The sequence below is a fragment of the Archocentrus centrarchus genome, chromosome 5 (assembly GCF_007364275.1).
Source record: "Archocentrus centrarchus isolate MPI-CPG fArcCen1 chromosome 5, fArcCen1, whole genome shotgun sequence".
Lineage (NCBI taxonomy): Eukaryota > Metazoa > Chordata > Actinopteri > Cichliformes > Cichlidae > Archocentrus > Archocentrus centrarchus.
Window position 1 is genome coordinate 19135179 of NC_044350.1, and position 18018 is coordinate 19153196.

Below are 18018 nucleotides of genomic sequence, written 5' to 3' on the forward strand. Positions count from 1 at the left end.
CATCATATTAAACCCTATGGATTAAGATTGTCACTCAAGTTCATATGTGTGTGAGGAAAGATGAGTGAATACTTTTGGCAATATAGTGTATCTTTAAGAGACTGAACTCTCAATACCTCGATACCAGAAGGTAATGCAACACAAAGTATAATCGATAAGAAATAAAATCTAACACAAACACAGTTTCATTTTTGGGTACCAAGAAAGCGCAGAGCATGTAGAAGGTGATGAAGTAAACTATTGCAAATCCACTGCCACAGGTCATCTCCTCCCCAGGATTGTAGTCAGACTCTGGGTCACACAGTTTCCCTGGCATACAGGCCAACATGATCTCTTGCCATGCCTCACCTGTGGCACACCTGGAGCAAATGCAGGTATGAGAGAAACAAATTAATCACATAGAAAACAAATTAGATTTTCCTGATGGCCTCAGTTATGTACAGACCTGAAAAGAAGGAGCACAGCCTGGGGGAAGGTCTGGAAGTTGTTGTTTCTGTTAATCTGAGTGCCATCAACCATTGCAATCTTTCCAAACACCTGTTACAGAAATATTGCCAGATGAATGTAACTGCAGTCTAATTGATGTGGGTAAAAATTAGTGGAAAATATTTTCTGTATAATTTATTTACCAACCTGCATGCCAATGACAGCGTAGATGAAGAACAGCATGGCTATCAGAAGAGCAACGTATGGCAGAGCCTTAAGGCAAAAACCAGGAACAAAGTATTAAAAAGATTAATACGAGTGACTTTATTGTTTCCCTCAGACACTAATTATACATAATGCAACTCACCTGAAAGGATTTAATAAAAGTCCAAAGCAGGGTCCGAATGCCCTCCCCTCTGCTGAGAAGTTTGACCAGCCGCATGACTCGAAACAGACGAAAGAAAGTGATGGAGATGCGAGCGCTGTCCTCTGTGTTCTGTGGAGGAGAAGTCAGTGTTATACAAAAGAAGAGCAAAAGAGTACGTTTATAGTGAACACAGAGCGCCCATCTGTGCTTTATAGGATGATGAGGTCGCATCTAAGACCCCTGTCCCAGCAACATATGGGCTGAGAAAGCAGCACTGCATATTTTTAATGTGAAAAACTGAAAATGTATGTTTAAATCAAAGCATTTTTTTTTTTTTTTGGAGCACAGATTAGATTTTCTGGTCAAGACTTCAAAGAGCAAAATTAAGTGAAGTCTCGTATGCAGTGTACTGCAGCCGATATGTTTCTGTTTCTGCTTGTATATAAAGCACCGTCAGGCTCCCTGTCACTGTAAAGACCTACAGGGAAGGAAGCAAGGAGGCAAGCATGCTGGAGAAAACCTTGCCATACTTGACAGGACACATCTGCACAAGCATGGCACCCTCAGTCCAGAGTCACTGCATGCGGAGTCACAGTGGGACCAACCCAAATGGGTCAGCCAGGAGGTTCACAGGTCAGAGCTGGGTGACCTGATCCCAGGGGTCATCCATGGGTCACTACCCCACCCGAGAATGGTGGCAGAGACCATGTAGCAGTGTCAACAGTGCAAACGTGAAGAGCGGCTTAAAACCACTCCCACCTAACAGGATACAAACGTCACGTTTGAGAGACACACTCTCCTTTGAAATAACTCCAAACAAAAGGAAAACGAAAAGCAAATGTTTTGAGGATTTATGCGAATGAGCTAACAAAAGCAACATGAGAAAAAAAAGGAAATAGAAAGAGAACGGAAACCTGAACATGATAATATAATATAATAATACATAACATGAAATTGAAATAAGCAATAGATCATATAAAGTGTAATTGACAACAGAAGACCAAACAGAGAAATGCAAATCCAAACATGGCATGGCCCTGACAGAGGTAAAAGGGGGGGTGGAGCATCTTACCCCCATCTCATCCAACTGAGGAGTCTCCGTTGGCTTTAAAATCAAAGACCTGTATTAATGACTTGCACAGAGCCCGTAGGTCTTACACACATTGGGCGAAAAATGTTGAATAACACATTTGATAGGTTTTTTAAAATCACACAACACCAGCACACGTCAGTAAAGACGCAGACAGAACAAAGTCACTACTCTTCTCATCGACAGGACAAAACTGTCTTATAGTTTCACTGGGACAAAGACAGACATTTATTTACCACTAAATATTATCTTAACACTTTAAAAGACTGCCAAACAACAAGTTTACATTACTTCACATTTCTATGTGGGGTTTAATAATTGAGTAACAGACTGACATACAACATAAAATTACTTAAATACGAAATCAACATTTAAGACTGGCACACAACTTTATCACCCCCCACAGTGTGACTGTTTTTACTGATGGGACTAAATGGATGTTATGATCAGATGCCTTTAGACAATGTTGGTGAGTAGTTGGCTAATTGACAAATGTTATGAACTGATGTCGCTATAAAAGCATCATCTGCTGTTCTCAAAGAGTCTTGCTGTATCTCAACATATGCCCTGTAGGCTTCAGATTCAGGCAAATACACATCAACATATGACTTGACTGGACAAAAATCATACATTGTGTGCTTAATGCATTATCGATTGCACAAATAAACAGAAGAAAGTACAAGTAGGATGTTCAGAACTCCACTAGTTTATCATTTTCAGTCACAAAAAAAATTGCTGACCGAAAGAACTTGGCTATGATAAATTAAGTACACACAGTCGCTCACACAGACTCACACCCATACACAACTGTTGTTTGCAATTCATGTCAATTGACAAATAAATCATTTGATATCATCAGTTGTAATCAGTGAGCATTTGTGCACAAAGAAAGTCCAGATGCAAAATTAAAAAAAAAAAAAAAGAAACATCAGTCATAGTGATGGTGGTTAGGCTGAGCCTTTGTCATGATAATGTGATTTTACAGCAAAAAAAGATTTAGTTCAATGTGGGAAATATCAGAAAGGCTCAGCACTGACAACATAAGATAATCAGACAGATATGGCTTGAGTCAATACTTTGCAAACCATCGTTATGAAGTGCAGAATGAGCAGAAATGATAAATAAAACTGTAGAATTAGCCTGAGGAGGTTCTTTAGGTAATCCTGGCCACAGCGCTGATGGAGCATGCGTTCAGCATTGCCACGTTGCTGGGGAAGCACTGCACGCACACGCAAGACCTTTGAATGATGTGAACTCATAGCAATGCAGCAACTCATGCATGTCAGTAGTGCCCTGCAACAAAACTGCCATAGCAGGGCGCTCTCACAGTCCGGTGCAGAAAGATATGAATAATCATCAGAGAGGGGACAGAGAGAGAGACAGAGAGGCAGGAGGAGGAGGAGGGAAACAGGAATAGAGACCAATACTAGGGCAGAAAATAAAACCAGAGAGATTGAGCCATACTGAAACAGGAAGAAAGGCAGAAAGTTGTAAAGAGGGAGAGAGTAGAGAGTTGCTGTGGGAGTGTTCATGCACCTGACTGGAGTCTACACACCTGCGCTACATATGAGCTCCATTCTGAGCTTTAAGAGCTCACTACAGGAAGACAGAACAAAACACAGAGACAATCACTCACAGAGACACAAACACAAGATCATCAAAGAACCTCAAAGAACCTCAGACTCAGCTGCATTAAACCACCATCATTGTAAGTGTACAAAATCAGACTAAATTAGTGCCTACTGACCTCGCAGTGAATTTTCAGACCTTACCTGATTACCTCTCACTGTTGAGAACAGTGAATAGACAATTTTAGTTTGATTTGAACACTGAAGCCTAAGTTTTTGTATTGTTTCCTTTTAGGTCACTCCGTGACTTGATCTGTTCCCTGATTATTGATGCATTACAACAGCTGCATGTGAAGCCACAGTGGCCTCTACACAACTTTAAGGACAGTAAATGATGACATTAAGGAAAAACAGCTACACTTTTGTTAAGAATTCACAAACAGATTGAGATTCGCAGATTCTTTTTTAATACTAAACATCACTGTCCTTAATGTTGTGTAGAATTTCCAAGCTCTGAGCTCCAGGGCCATTCTGTCTGGAAGTAAAGAGGGGTACAGCAAGCGAAAAAGGACAAACTTCACAAGGCTTTATGGAAAAACTGACCAGAGGGGAATGGGGCGTTTGGCCAAGCGCCATCTGCGAGAGGCGGGACATGGAAAGGGTGTTAGGGGGATGAGGTGAGTGCCTGACACCCCAGCATGCATTTGGAGAGCTCACAGTAGTCTGGTAAGAATCTGAACAATGACAGGACTCATGACTGACACGGCAAGCAAGTTAAAAAAAAAAAAAATCACTGACTTAAAACACATCCTCATAACAGATCAACTGTTATGAATAAATGCAAAGCTATAATATCTGAATATTAACATGCAGTGCAAATAAGAAATAAATGCCATGAAAATTGTGTCATAGAACCACAATGTGAAAGAAACATCACGTCTCCAACATTCGCAACACGCACACCTCTGCATACACTCGTACACACAACCTAAAGTACAAACTGTACACACATAAAACACACATGCATAACAATAAATAGCCTGAAAGCACACCACTGTCGCTTATGTTTCAAACAAAGTAAATGTTTTTTGTGCGCTCATGCAGACGCACATTTTGGAACACAAACTGAGAAAACATGAAATATTACTCCAGAAAAACAGCACTGCAGCTCAGACATGAGAGCACTCAGGAGGGGGAAGGAGGGGTGATTTGGGTGGTAAGCCCTTGGTATGCTACCCCTATCGTAGGCACCATCATCACCATAATTACTCATCATAAATGCAACGTTTTGGTAATTCCTAGAACTTTCTTTTACCAGTTATGTAATAACTAAGCACCAATCAATACAAGTGGGGTTTTTTTGTTTTTTTGGTTGCTTTTCTTAGCAGAATAAATCCATAAAGAGAAGCAATCATCATCTATTTACCAGGCCTTGATATTAATTTTAAAAGTCACAGATTTTTACAAAAAGTGAAACAGTTACTGCGAAATTCCAAAAATCTTTGCCTTTGTCATTAAAACGCTAGGTGAGTAATTTGGTTTTTAATCCACAGTAAAGGGGTCCCAAAGATAAAGTTGTTATGAACAACAGGTTACACACAAACAACATTTTTTTATAATTGCCATACTTGCCTCTACAAGTTTCTATGGAAACAAAATAAACAAGAGTACGAGTTAGACAACTACAATCATGAACCATCCTGCTCTGAACCAAAGGCTGGCCACAGTTCAGAAAGACATTTCACACTGCTGTCCAAGAATGTCCAAAAATACACAGAATAATCAACATGTTCATCAACAATTTTGTTGTGATATCCTGCCAAAAACAGCAACACAGTGACAACAGCACATACAGAAGAAGCAGTATTTCCAACAAGACAGGTCTAAGTTAGTTTAACTCAACATTAACGCAGCATGAATTATACGTTTTATGAAAATCAAACTGAAGTTTTACAAACAAAGCCAACGGCACCTCTAAATCACGTTTTATATTTTTTAGAGATGCATTTCCATTACCAATCTTTCTGTGTTTATTTGGATTTTTATTGTTTTTTTTTTTTTTTTAACTTTTGTATTTGGGAAACAAACTTCGCTTAACTCAGCTCTTGATCACAATATATTTGGACATTCATCTGTCTCTGAATGAAACATTGTTGACTGATATCGGTAAATGTTATCCCCTCTCAGTCAATATAGCCAACAATGGCCAATACCTATGTTTGGCTGAAATAGTGTTACATCCCTAAAATTTTTAACATGTTAAGTTTGAAGCCCGACATGGAAATACCCGGCTTGATAGATCACATTTTATATTGGAAGCTGGATAACATTTAAATTCAAGCAAATAATACTGACACTTGCCATGTGGCTTTCCTGTAAGGCTTCAGTTTAACTTACAAATCAGAAAAAAAGTAATACTTACATTAACTTCTGTGATAGCGATATCGACGACACTACCAACAACAATTAAGGCATCAAATGTGTTCCAAGCATCAGCAAAATAGTGCTGTTTGTGCATGAAGGTACATGTAAGGGTAAGGATGGGAATGAAAGGGAGAGACCGTGAAGAGAGGGATCGAGAAAGAGAATCAGACAAGAATGAAATTTAAAGGAAGAAGGGGAATGAGCCAGAAGTTGTAATGAAATGGAAGGGTTGGAGAGAGAGAGAAAGAAAGGAGGAAAAATTAGCTAAAGAAGTAGAAATCAGAGTCCTGCCCCTGAAACCTGCTGCTGAGGTAGTCTGAACAGAAAGAAGTCAAAGAGCAGTGGGGTGGCTGAAGCTGAGCTTACTTACATCAATCTCACTGAGAACAATGTCTACTATGCTGCCAATCACAACCAGGGCGTCGAACACATTCCAGGCATCCCCAAAATATCCCTGAGTGAGGTTGAGTGCGTGGTGGGCAAATTGAACGCGATATCAGCAAAAAAACAAAAAGGCTTCACTCTCACACTGAAATTTCAATCAACTAACTGCTGATTTAAGGACGCACAGGAACCCCTGCTAACTACTTCACCTTAAGGGCTCATGATTATACAGACTGTGATTGAATTGCAGAGCACTAAATTTGCACAAATTCCATGCTAACACTAAAATTACATACAAAAACTATGTGACTAAAAAAATGGCAAAAAGATTAATTTTAGCTGAAAAAGAAATGGCAGCACTGCACCCCACACAGTTTTCTCTTACTAGCATCCTGTCCTTCTTCGCAACAAAGAGCTGTCAGCCAGGCAGCCGCATCAAAGGGGAAATGGGAACACATATTTACTGAACTCATCAGTGGTCATACATTTCCACATTCTGCTCCTTTAACATTATCGAGCATTATAGAAATAGTATTTTCAGAAATATGCTTAAGAGACGGATACCGCTCATATTTAGCAATCATCTTTAAATGTTATTTTCTGCAGCCTTGTGTAAACAAATGGGATATAATCATAGACTGTATATAAAAGGCATCATGATGTCATCCATTAGATTGTACTGTTTTGAAGCTCCGAGTTTAGTATTCTGGATGTCACCACCAAAACACCAAATCGATACCAGGCTGTAAACATGTTTATTTCTGCGGTCATTTTTTTTTCAGCTCCTGGGGTAGATGATTGGATTTAACACACAGAGTTTAACATCTTTAAATGGATGTTTTCTTTCTTTTTTTTAATGATGAGCTGACCTAACTAACTTCTATTTAGCATACAAACATCTGAGCAGTTTTGTCCTTACTATTCTAAAAATGTTGAAAACTGTCTATAATAAATAAAACGATGTCAGAGCAAACGCATGTTTGTGTCAGGTGGATGTAACTTTATGCTTTATGTCAGCTCACCCTGGGTTTGAAAGCGATGAGTTTGAGAACCATTTCCACAGTGAATACAGCAGTGAAGACCATATTAAGAATGTCCATTACGTAGTTAAACAGTGCAGACTGGCCGTAGTGCTGTAGACAGAGATGAGGAAAAAAATGAGGAAAAGGGAGCCACTATTTTTTTTAATGCACCTTAATTAATTTTAAAGAAAATAAAGAAGAAGGTAGAATGCAAAACAGTATGTCTGAACAAAAAAGTCAGCAGACCAATGTTTATGTTTTTCTGACACTGTAGCATGACTTTGGTTGCACTGATGTGTACCACAGTGTTTCTTATAATCCTGCCAATGCCAAAGTCAAACTAGTGAAACCACCATGATGTAATTATTACAGTAAACAGACAGTGTGTTGTTGAGCCACAATCTTCAGCAGTGGTTGTTTTTTTTGGCAGGTAAATACTTGACTTCTTACCTGTACAGCCAGGCAGAGTGTGTTGAGCATGATGAGCACAAACATGATGTACTCAAACCCAGTGGAGTTCACCACATACCAGAACTTGTACTGGTAAGGGTTCTTTGGGATGTACCTCCTCAGTGGACGGGCTTTAAGTGCGTATTCCACGCACTGACGCTACAAATACACAAAAAATATTTTACTTGAGGCACAATTAAGAGCATTCTGAATACTCTCTTTTAAATCCACTCTAGATGATTCTTATGAGACACTATTTTAAAAATGTAAAGGTGGTAATCAGCATTAGAATGTCAACTGTCAAGTAAAAAAGTCCTTATAATTAGGACACAAAGCAAGGGAAAACCCAGATTTTCTGTGTAAGCTAAAAGTCTAAAAAATGTATCATTATATCTTATTCATGACATTTTTTGCTTCTAATGACTCTGACCTGGTTCTTGTCGAGTTCACAGTTTTTATACTCCTTCTCTCCCTGTTCCTGAAATGTAACAATCACAAAACCTACGAAGATGTTCATCATGAAAAAAGCGATGATAATGATGTAGATGATGAAGAAGATGGAAATCTCCACACGGTAGTTGTAAATGGGACCAAGGTTCTCCCTGTTGGAGTCAATGGCCTTGTATAATAACCTAAGGGGACATGAGAACAAGTAATTCAGATTCACACTTTCTCTATACATCATCTATGAAGTTATCATCTGAAGGACGATATCTTTTAATCTTACGCAGGCCAGCCTTCAAAAGTGGACACAGTGAACAGAGCCATCATGGCCATGAGGACGTTGTCAAAGTTGAAGTCACTGTTGTGCCACAACCGTTTGTGGACAGTTGGCTGGTTCACATCTCCATCTTTATACAGGATGTAGGTGCCCCTGTGAGAAAACATGGAGGTTTAAGTCCGACCTGTGATATTAAATCAGGTCATTTCTGGTGCAGGAACAAAAGGCTGAAACTAACTTGCACTCTTCTGGGCTGGACTTTGCTTCATCTGTGCAGCGATAGAATTTTCCCTGTAAAAAGGAAAAGGAAACATTTTTTTCTATTATCATACATTTTGAATCTTTCTGGCTTTATGTGTATTACTGATGTTTTATCAAACTCAGAGACGCTGACCTTAAACAGCTGCACGCCTATACAGGCGAACATGAACTGAAGCAGTGTAGTGACGATCATGATGTTACCAATAGTTCTGATGGCCACAAACACGCACTGCACAACATGCTGTAAGACACACACACAAAAACGTTTAAAGGCAGAGTCTCAGTGAATGGTAGTTATTGTGGACCCTCAACAGAAGGTCTTGTGTCCTACCCACCTTCAGGCCTTTGGCCCTATTGATGGCCCTCAGGGGTCGAAGAACTCGAAGGACCCTGAGAATCTTCACAACAGAGATGGCAGAAGACCTGAAGAGTGTACACAAATAATTGTAATATGTTTATAAAAAGGAGAATAAACAAATCTGAACTTTTTTTTAGGGGTTCGAGGATCATTTCAGGAGCTTACTCTGGAGGTCAAAGACACTGCTGTATGCATGTTAGTCAGTGAATGATCTGATTTATAAAACCAAGACATGTAAAAAACATTTAAAAAAAATGACATAAAACATTAATTCTGATGACTGAAGTTATCAGTCTCCCTTTTCACCTCTAGATTGTTGCTCAAAAGGGATCTTAGTTTATTTCCTCAGTTTGATTTGTTTGGATTTATTTGGATTCACTGCACTTTGCACTACAAGCTTGAGGCAAATATGCTCTGGTTTTTCTGTACTCACTGAATGCCAAAAGAAACGAGGGAGACTCCCACCACCAACAGGTCCAGCAGGTTGAAGTAATTCCTGCAGAATGCTCCTTTATGAAGAAAAGCTCCATATGTTGTCATCTGAGGACAGGACGGAGGAAGTTAGAGAAGCAAATGGCAAAGAAAGGAAAAAACATGTATCATCCAGAAACAAATAGTGTTACACTCTTCACACTTCAGCAGAAACAGACAAACACACTGAGCTAACATTTTAAATAGGAAAAAGTCATTCTCAGCACTCATTCCCATTATCTTGCAGTCAAACACACACGCCCGCACACGTCTCCACACTCTTGTAGATCACTCTGATTCGGGGTGGCGAGTTCAGAGCAGTGAAACAGGAGGCTAAATCTACCATCGCCACCCCCACGGCCCATAACTACATGAATGTAGTAGTAAGTCATTCATTTCACAATCTGCTATGGGAGGCAATAAAACATGCATTTTGTTGCCATGATGTCAGGGATATTTACTACCTGCAAGAGCTCTAGTATAGAGATTGGAAAATAGAAATGGCCTTACTGTCACATTCATGTGGACCGTCAGCTTAAAGCACATTCCATTATGTTCTTTAATAGTTCAGCAGAAGGGGAAGCAGCTCCCAATTAAAACTCCAGAGTTCAGCAGGCAAAGAAGAAAAACCAGCCAAAATAACTCGTCTTTAAATAATAAAAGTAAAGGATTTCTTTTAAGAGTGCATGTAAATGTGGAGACCTGCAAGCGTGGACTAGATGAGTTTGCTAACCAAGAGCAGTGGAGAATTTAGAGTCAAACAGCACTGGGCTCGGCAAGTGTTTGCCCACCCCGAAAAAAAAAGCTGCAGAGACAACTCCACATTTCTATGCACTCGGTCGGGGAAAGCAGACTGAACCATGCTCAGCAGGAACATGGTTGGTTTTGCCCCCTCTTTTATGGGTAATCTGAGGAGCAGTCAGTACGAGAGGCATGGAGTTAGCTTTGACTGGAGTTGATTTTCGACTTTCAAACCACCACTCTGCAGATGACCTCAAACCCAAACTCAACTTCAGCCAATGCACTGACATGTCTGAACAGCCCATTAAATTTTGTTGCATCGCACAGGGGGTTGCATTACTTATTACATATCTGCATCATCAAAATCATTTCAGCAATGACTGCCCGAATGAAGTGACACCCATGTGAGTATAATGTAATGTTGATGATGTTTCCTTCCCCTAACAGTTCTTTCATCAGTGTAATTTGAACAAATCTCGTGTTTGTGTTAGTGTGTGCAAAATAGTGACTGACAATTCCAATATTTGCTTCTTTTTTTTTCTTTTTAAAAGAGGTGCCATGAAGAAAAAAGTAAATAAGAGAAAGGAAACAAACAAGCCAGGTTGTATTGAGTGGCAGGTGACACACAAGGAGAGAATGCAGCAAGGCTCTCGTTGTCATTTAAGGGGTTACCTTCAATATGATCTCAAATGTAAACATACTAGTGAAGACATAATCTGCATAGCCTAGGACCTGGAAGGCAACGAGACGTTTGGAATGTTATTGGGGTGTGGTTAGTTACAGCACGGACAGGGGACACAGGGAATTTACCTTCAAAACGATCTCAACAGTAAAGATAGCCGTGAAAGCATAGTCAAAGTAACCAAGTATCTGCAAGAAGCAACGTAGATGTTTAACAAAGACAGTTCATTGTGCAGCGTCATACAACACATATTAACAAGATGAAAGGAAAAAAGAATTAAAGCATTTTCTGGAAAGGATTTGTTAGAGTGCAGATCACACAGTTACTGTTACTTACTGACCGTACAGCTGTTTTTGCCTGTTTTAGCTCATAAAATATGTGTTCATACCTTGCAGCAGACGGGGAGTTTCAATTTGCTTTTAAATGGAAGTGGAACTCACTGCACAGAAAACTGGAACTAGTCTGATAAGGTTGGTCGTTCATCACTGTGAACTATTCAGTTTCTCATTTTCTTGTAAAGCATATACATACCCAAATAATTCATTAGAAATTCTACTTTATAGTGGACACACAACTAAAATGCACTGATATCACATTAAAAATAAAAACAAAAGACAAACAATACCACAAAAGAACAATGTGAATTTAGTAGTGTCTTAGATTTAAAAAGTTGCTGTCGATCTCTAAATGGTCCAGAAGGAACACGACGATCAGACGTCCCTTTTAAATATGGACACTATATTTTCAAGTACTCATTCTGGTGTCCTGACAGGACAGTTACACTGAATGTATGTTGTGGAAAATAAACTGCAAGTAATGCTTTCTTGTCAGAGTCAAGGAGAGGATAAACCGCATGGCTCAAGCTAAAGAAACTCTGTAGTATAGAAATAACAGACATGAATTTAATACATCCTGAAAAAAAATAAATTTTCAGTCCAGTGACCAAATGTTATTTCTGACTTTTTTTTATTTTACTTTTATTTTACGTTTCCAATTTGGACTAAAAACATGTCTTAATTTTCCTTACGAGCAGGTGTTGTGAAGCTGATTTTGTTCTGCACAGGGTTATTATAGTTAACGAAAACGAACGAAATAACGAAAACTGAAATTGAAAAAACATTGTCGTTAACTGAAATAAATAAAAACTATAATTAAAAGGAAAAAAACGATAACTAATTAAAACTGAATTGTGAGTTTACAAAACTAACTAAAACTAACTGAAATTATCGATAAACTGACTTTCATTTACTTGTTTTTGTTTTTTTGTTTTTTAAGCCTTGTGGATTGATATGAAATCATTGTTTCCGCTCTCCGAGTTTAAGCTGGGAGCGCCACAGGACAACTATGTGAGTGAGTGCGCATGTGCGTGCGCTCACCGCGCTGGTCCGCAAAGTACAGTAATGGCTGCGGTCTGCCGAGAAAGCGGCAGAGTCCCGTATGGAGGCTCTTTGAGTACAAACACCTGCACACGACCACAAGGTAATTAACACTCACAATCCAGCTACACAAGCATAAATGTGGACATGAGGTCGGCAAGTTCCGTAGGTTGTGTACAGAGGCCGCAAAGACCCTGCAGGTTTAATTAGCGAGCATCTAACCAAGCTAGCTCTAAAACAGAAGCAGCTTCAGGTGGTGAGAACATCAGGATGCAGCTGGATTTGACCTTTGACTCCTTCAAAGAGTTTGTTTTTGTCAAACACCACTTGTAGCTGTTATTAATCTGCTGCACTGATGCTGAAGTTTATTGTGGAGTTTATTGTAGAATTTATTGAGTTTGGGAATTCATGTTTTTCTTTGTTTCTCCCTGATTATGCTCATGTGTGTCCTTAATATTACACACATTTAGCATGTCTTGTGAACAGTTGGTTGTTGAATATATTTCTTTAAACTGTATCTTTTGTCAAGTTTTCATTACACAATAGTCACTTTTGCGCCTTGAATCTTGCACCTGATTAGGTATGAAAATACTAAAACTAATACTGAAACTAACTGAAACTAACTAAAACTAAGCATGAAACCAAAAATAAAAACTAATAAAAACGAGAAAATCCACTCTGAAAACTAATTAAAACTAACTGAATTAGAGAAAAAAAGTAAAAACTAACTAAAACTAAACTATAATGTAAAATCCAAAACTATTATAACCCTGGTTCTGCACATCAAAAACGTTTTACTGCTACTTAAACATCATGAATACTGCCTTGACAGAAAGAAATCTATGCACAAACTCATGTAGAGCATGCTTTGCAAAATGATCCACATCAAGAATTAAGAACCGTTTAAAGTATGCAGATAGAATAAATGGGCTAAAACATGCAAAACCAAGAGTATGGTCATTTAAAGGCATCCTAAATTGTTACACAAAGATTAGTATGAGGAAAGCGATTTATTAATTACGTTACTTCATTTATGTATCTTTACTAAACTGTTTGTTTGAAGTTATGAAGTTCTCTGACATGTTTGTAAACTTACAATATTGCGAGCTGAGAAGTTTCGGATTGGATCCTCAGCAGCGAGTGAGACAGAGCTGAGCATGATGAACACCAGGATGAGGTTGGTGAAAATGTGATGATTAATGAGTCTGTGGCAAAACACACGGACCCTGGAGGAAAAAGGAAAACACAACATCAGTGCGATATGAGTAACAACCTGTTTGTGTATGCACACGTGGAATGTCATCTTACGGGTTTGTGCTGCTGAAAATGAAGAAGGCACTTCCCTCTGGGATCGGAGTGATCTTCTCCTTCTTTACCAGCTCGGAGATGACCGGCCGAGGCCCCGATGGAACTTCTGGGTCCTCCTCCTCTGCTGCAGTGTCGTCATTGTCCTCATCCTCATCCTTAAATGAAAGCAGAACATGTGCCATAAGTAACTTCTCAAACTGTAAAGATCTGTTGTGAGTCAGTGAATAAAGTAATGAATACCTTGTCGTCTTTATCATCATCCTTTTTGTCCCTGTGATGAACAAAGATATTTTTATGAATTGCAGACTGGAGTTTGAGCATTAATCCAAGCCAATATTTAAAGTTATTCATTGTCACAGAGAGACATATTGGAAGATCTGTGAGTCACCCTTTTTTGTCTCCTTCATCTGTGTTGAGAGACTCTGCATCTGCCAAGTTGTCCACGGCGATAGCCAAGAAGACATTCAAGAGGATATCTGAGCAAAGTGTTAAGTCAAGAACAACTCTCTCACTAAAAATGAAATTAAATTCTAGTGACTAATCAATAACACGTGTTTGCGGTGGATAAAAAGAATTGTTGTTTTTTGGAACAGCTAGACCTCTGTCAGTGTGAGTGAGGATACAGTTTCCACAGATGAACAGGATGATGAAGTAAAAGCACACGATCATCCCAGAGGAGGACGGGCCACCATATGCCATGATCCCATCGTACATTACAGCATTCCAGTCTTCTCCAGTCAGAATCTAAATGTATTGCAGTATTTATTATGTGAGAGACACAACAACTGCAAAAATTTAAGCATAATAACGGCCAGCTTCTTCATATGGTACAGATTGGCTATAATGAACAAGTTGGCAGTGATGGGGGAATGGATGTGAATGCTAAAATAAGTTTATTGGCATTTATATGTACCTGATTTTGATGCTGGGGTCCTACACCAAACCGCTTTATCAACTGATTCTCAAAGAAAAACCTCCATAATAACAACTGGAAAAGTCCATGCACACAGTTTAGCACAAAGATTGGATTTATCTACTTGTTATTCTTGTTAGCTTTACCTGTTTTTAAAGACTGATACTAGTATTGATATTTGGGAGTTTCAAGGTTGCCTGATGGCAGTATCTTGGCTAACAGTACACATACACTCACAGCCACTTTGTTAGGTACACCTTGCTGGTACAGGTTGGACCTCCTTTTGCTTTCAGAACTGCTGTAATTCTTCATGGCACTGATTTAACAAGGTGCTGGAAACATTCCTCTGAGATTTCACCCCATATTGACATGATAGATTCACACAGTTGATGCAGATTTGTCAGCTGCACATCCATGATGTGAATCTACTTTTCCACCACATCTCAATGGTGCTCTATTGGATTGAGATCTGGTGACTATGGAGGCTGTTTGAGAAACCAGTTTGAGATGATCTGAGCTTCATGAAATGGCACATTATCCAGCTGGATGCAGCCACCAGAAGATGGCTATACTGTGGTCCTAAAGGAACTGATATGGTCAGCATCAATACTCAGGTAGGCTGTGGCATTTAAGCGATGCTTAGCTGGTACTAAGGGACCCAAAGTGTGTGAAGAAAAAATCCCCACACTATTACATCACCACCAGCCTGAACCATTGAAACAAGACAGGATATGATTCATGCTTTCATGTTATTTACCCAAAATTCTGACCCTATCATCTGAATGTCAGAGCAGAAATCGAGACCAAGTAATGTTTTTCCGGTCCTATTTTGTCCAATTTTGGTGACCCTGTGAGAGCTATAGCCTTAGCTTCCTGTTCTTCCTCCTGTTGCTGTAGCTCATCTGCTTTGAATGATTCAATGTGTTGTGTCTTCAAAGGTGCTCTTCTGCATACCTTGGTTGTAAGTTGCCTGTTGCCTTCCTATCAGCTTGAAGCAGTCTGGTCATTCTATTCTGACCTCTAATATCAACAAGATATTTTCACCCAGAGCACTGCCACTCTCTTTTTCAGACAATTCTCTGTAAACACTAAAGATTACTGTGTGGGAAAATCCCATCAGATCATCAGTTTCTGAAACACTCAGACCATCCCGTCTGGCCCCAGCAACCATGCCACATTCAAAGTCCCGTAAATCACCTTTCTCCCTGATTCCGAAGATTAGTTTGAACTTCAGCAGGTTGTCTTGATAATGCCCAAATGTCTTGAGTTGTTGCAATATGATTGGCTGATTAGATATTTGTGTTAGCCAGCAGTTGAACAGGTGTACCTAATAAAGTGGCTCGTGAGTGTACATTAATGGTTCAGGCTGTGCTTTTTACCTGACATCTAATCTCCAGTCAAGCCCCTGCTGCATGTATAGCCTGGCTGTACATCACTTCTTACCAGGTTATTCCAGTTTGCTAGCAGCACTTTGTATTTTTCACTAACCTGCGCTTCCTCGTGTTTGGTGTCTGATTGGCTTGTTCTGCTCATTCATCACAGGTACAACTCTCCTGTCTACACTGTCTCACTTTAGTCTGCTGTGCCCAATCTGCCACAACCTTTCAGCCTGCCGCTCACCATCCATGCCATCTAAAGAGCTCAAAATGTTCTTTTGAGAAAGTTTTCTCAACAATTCAAATTTAGTTTTTGTTTTTTTTTTTTTAGTTTTCTGAACTATTATGTGCCTGATCATTGTTCTGCCTTTTGGCACACTTCACAGTCCCTAGAGTTGTTTTTATGAATCTGTTCTGCAGCTTCTTGTTACTTATGAGCTGACATGTCTGCTATGGGCTAATATAGGCTCATATATTGGCCTGGTTCTCATCTGTCTCATCTGGTTATCAGTCTAGTTCTGTTTTTCTTCTCCTTTACCTTCGTCAATCTGCAACAACTTCTTCTATATCTATATAAAAAACAACCTCCTCTGATTTTATGTATATTTTCCTCTGGGTATACCAACACTGAAAGGCTGAATATTTGGTGACTGACACTCAGACGGGTTGAGCAGTGATGTGCTGTTACTGCATGTCAATAATACCTGAAACACTGTGAGGAGGGCTTGGGGAAAGTTGTCAAAGGTACTCCTCTTGGTCTGGGTTTCATCAAAGTTAAATTTTCCACCAAACACCTGCATGCCCAGCAGGGAGAAGATGATGATGAAGAGGAAGAGCAGCAGAAGCAGGGAAGCGATGGACTTCATGGAGTTGAGTAGCGATGCCACCAGGTTACTCAGAGACTGCCAGTGTCTAAACAGAAGAGAGAGGAGGACGGGCAGGATTTTAATCGAACACCACAGGCACGAGACTGCGAACACACGAGCACGAACGCACAGCATGCTGACAGTCTTACCGTGTGACCTTGAAAATCCTCAGCAGGCGGACGCAGCGGAACACAGAGATACCGAGGGGAGACATGATTTCCAGCTCAACCAAAATGGTTTCAGTGATTCCTCCACACACAACAAAGCAGTCAAAGCGGTTGAACAGTGAAACAAAATAAGCCTGTAGCCCAAGACTGTACATCTTTACCAACATTTCACATGTGAACAGGGCTAGCAGCACCTTGTTGGCCACATCTGAAAAGCAGAGGAAAAGATATTAATATTGAAATAGAATTTGCTTGAACATATTATTCACATAAAAGATTATTACATTTAAATTCATTTAGATTTAGATTTATTTCAGAACTAGACATTTTTCCATGCTGTAGTGTAATTCATACCTTGCACCTGTGTCAGCCACAAAGGCTGGTTATAATGTTCTGACGATATGGTTAGGGTGTTGAGGAACACAAGGATGATGACCAGCCAATAGAAAGGCACTGACTTGACAGCCAACCGGCACTTCCTGCGGCAGAATCTGTTCCAGCGGCGCCAGCGCCGACTGCAATAATAACGAACACTTTCAGTAAAAAGAAGCTGTGTGGCTCAGCTTGCAAATAAATTAGTTTTAAAGAACACAAGATGCAGTCACGTAGATTATAACGTCAAAACAATGGAACAAACTCATCACTGTGGTGTTTTTTAAGGAAATCTTGAAAGTGTGTGTCTCTAAAGTGTGCGTAATAAGAAGAACGCAGTGAAGTATGGGCGAATGCCCACGGGGGACTGCATCAATGCATTTTTGCAAGTCATACAGTACAGTAAATGAGGTGAAAAGTACTGTGTAAGCCTATTCTCTAAAAATACCTTATAGCACATGCTGACTATATAAAAGTTGTTGATTTATCATTCCCTGTAACGTCTCATTAAAAATACAGTAAAATAAAAGCCAAGCAAAAGAAAAATCTGTGTAATCGAATGCTGGCAAAAACCATATATTAACAAATACATGCATTACGGAGATAGCCACAAATATACTGACCTGAACTTCGACTTTGAAATTTTTTGACTGAAAAGAAACAGAAGTCAAAGTT

General features: G+C 39.5%; 1 protein-coding gene across 1 annotated transcript in view; it reads right to left on the reverse strand.

Annotated features, from left to right (window-relative positions):
- Positions 1–18018, reverse strand: part of cacna1da (calcium channel, voltage-dependent, L type, alpha 1D subunit, a) — a 69823-nt gene that overhangs the window by 13533 nt on the left and 38272 nt on the right. Inside the window, exons 12-36 of the mRNA XM_030730179.1 lie at positions 17967–17993; positions 17326–17486; positions 16954–17179; positions 16643–16850; positions 14273–14393; positions 14038–14125; positions 13890–13920; positions 13650–13804; positions 13438–13567; positions 11094–11153; positions 10956–11015; positions 9505–9611; positions 9049–9136; positions 8847–8954; positions 8691–8743; positions 8459–8605; positions 8162–8363; positions 7732–7890; positions 7282–7392; positions 5874–5957; positions 1866–1898; positions 794–922; positions 634–699; positions 446–537; positions 200–359 (exon numbers count right to left, since the gene is read on the reverse strand). Of these exons, the coding sequence (XP_030586039.1) occupies positions 200–359; positions 446–537; positions 634–699; positions 794–922; positions 1866–1898; positions 5874–5957; positions 7282–7392; positions 7732–7890; positions 8162–8363; positions 8459–8605; positions 8691–8743; positions 8847–8954; positions 9049–9136; positions 9505–9611; positions 10956–11015; positions 11094–11153; positions 13438–13567; positions 13650–13804; positions 13890–13920; positions 14038–14125; positions 14273–14393; positions 16643–16850; positions 16954–17179; positions 17326–17486; positions 17967–17993 (2806 nt within the window). The remainder of the gene's footprint in view (positions 1–199; positions 360–445; positions 538–633; positions 700–793; positions 923–1865; positions 1899–5873; positions 5958–7281; positions 7393–7731; positions 7891–8161; positions 8364–8458; positions 8606–8690; positions 8744–8846; positions 8955–9048; positions 9137–9504; positions 9612–10955; positions 11016–11093; positions 11154–13437; positions 13568–13649; positions 13805–13889; positions 13921–14037; positions 14126–14272; positions 14394–16642; positions 16851–16953; positions 17180–17325; positions 17487–17966; positions 17994–18018) is intronic.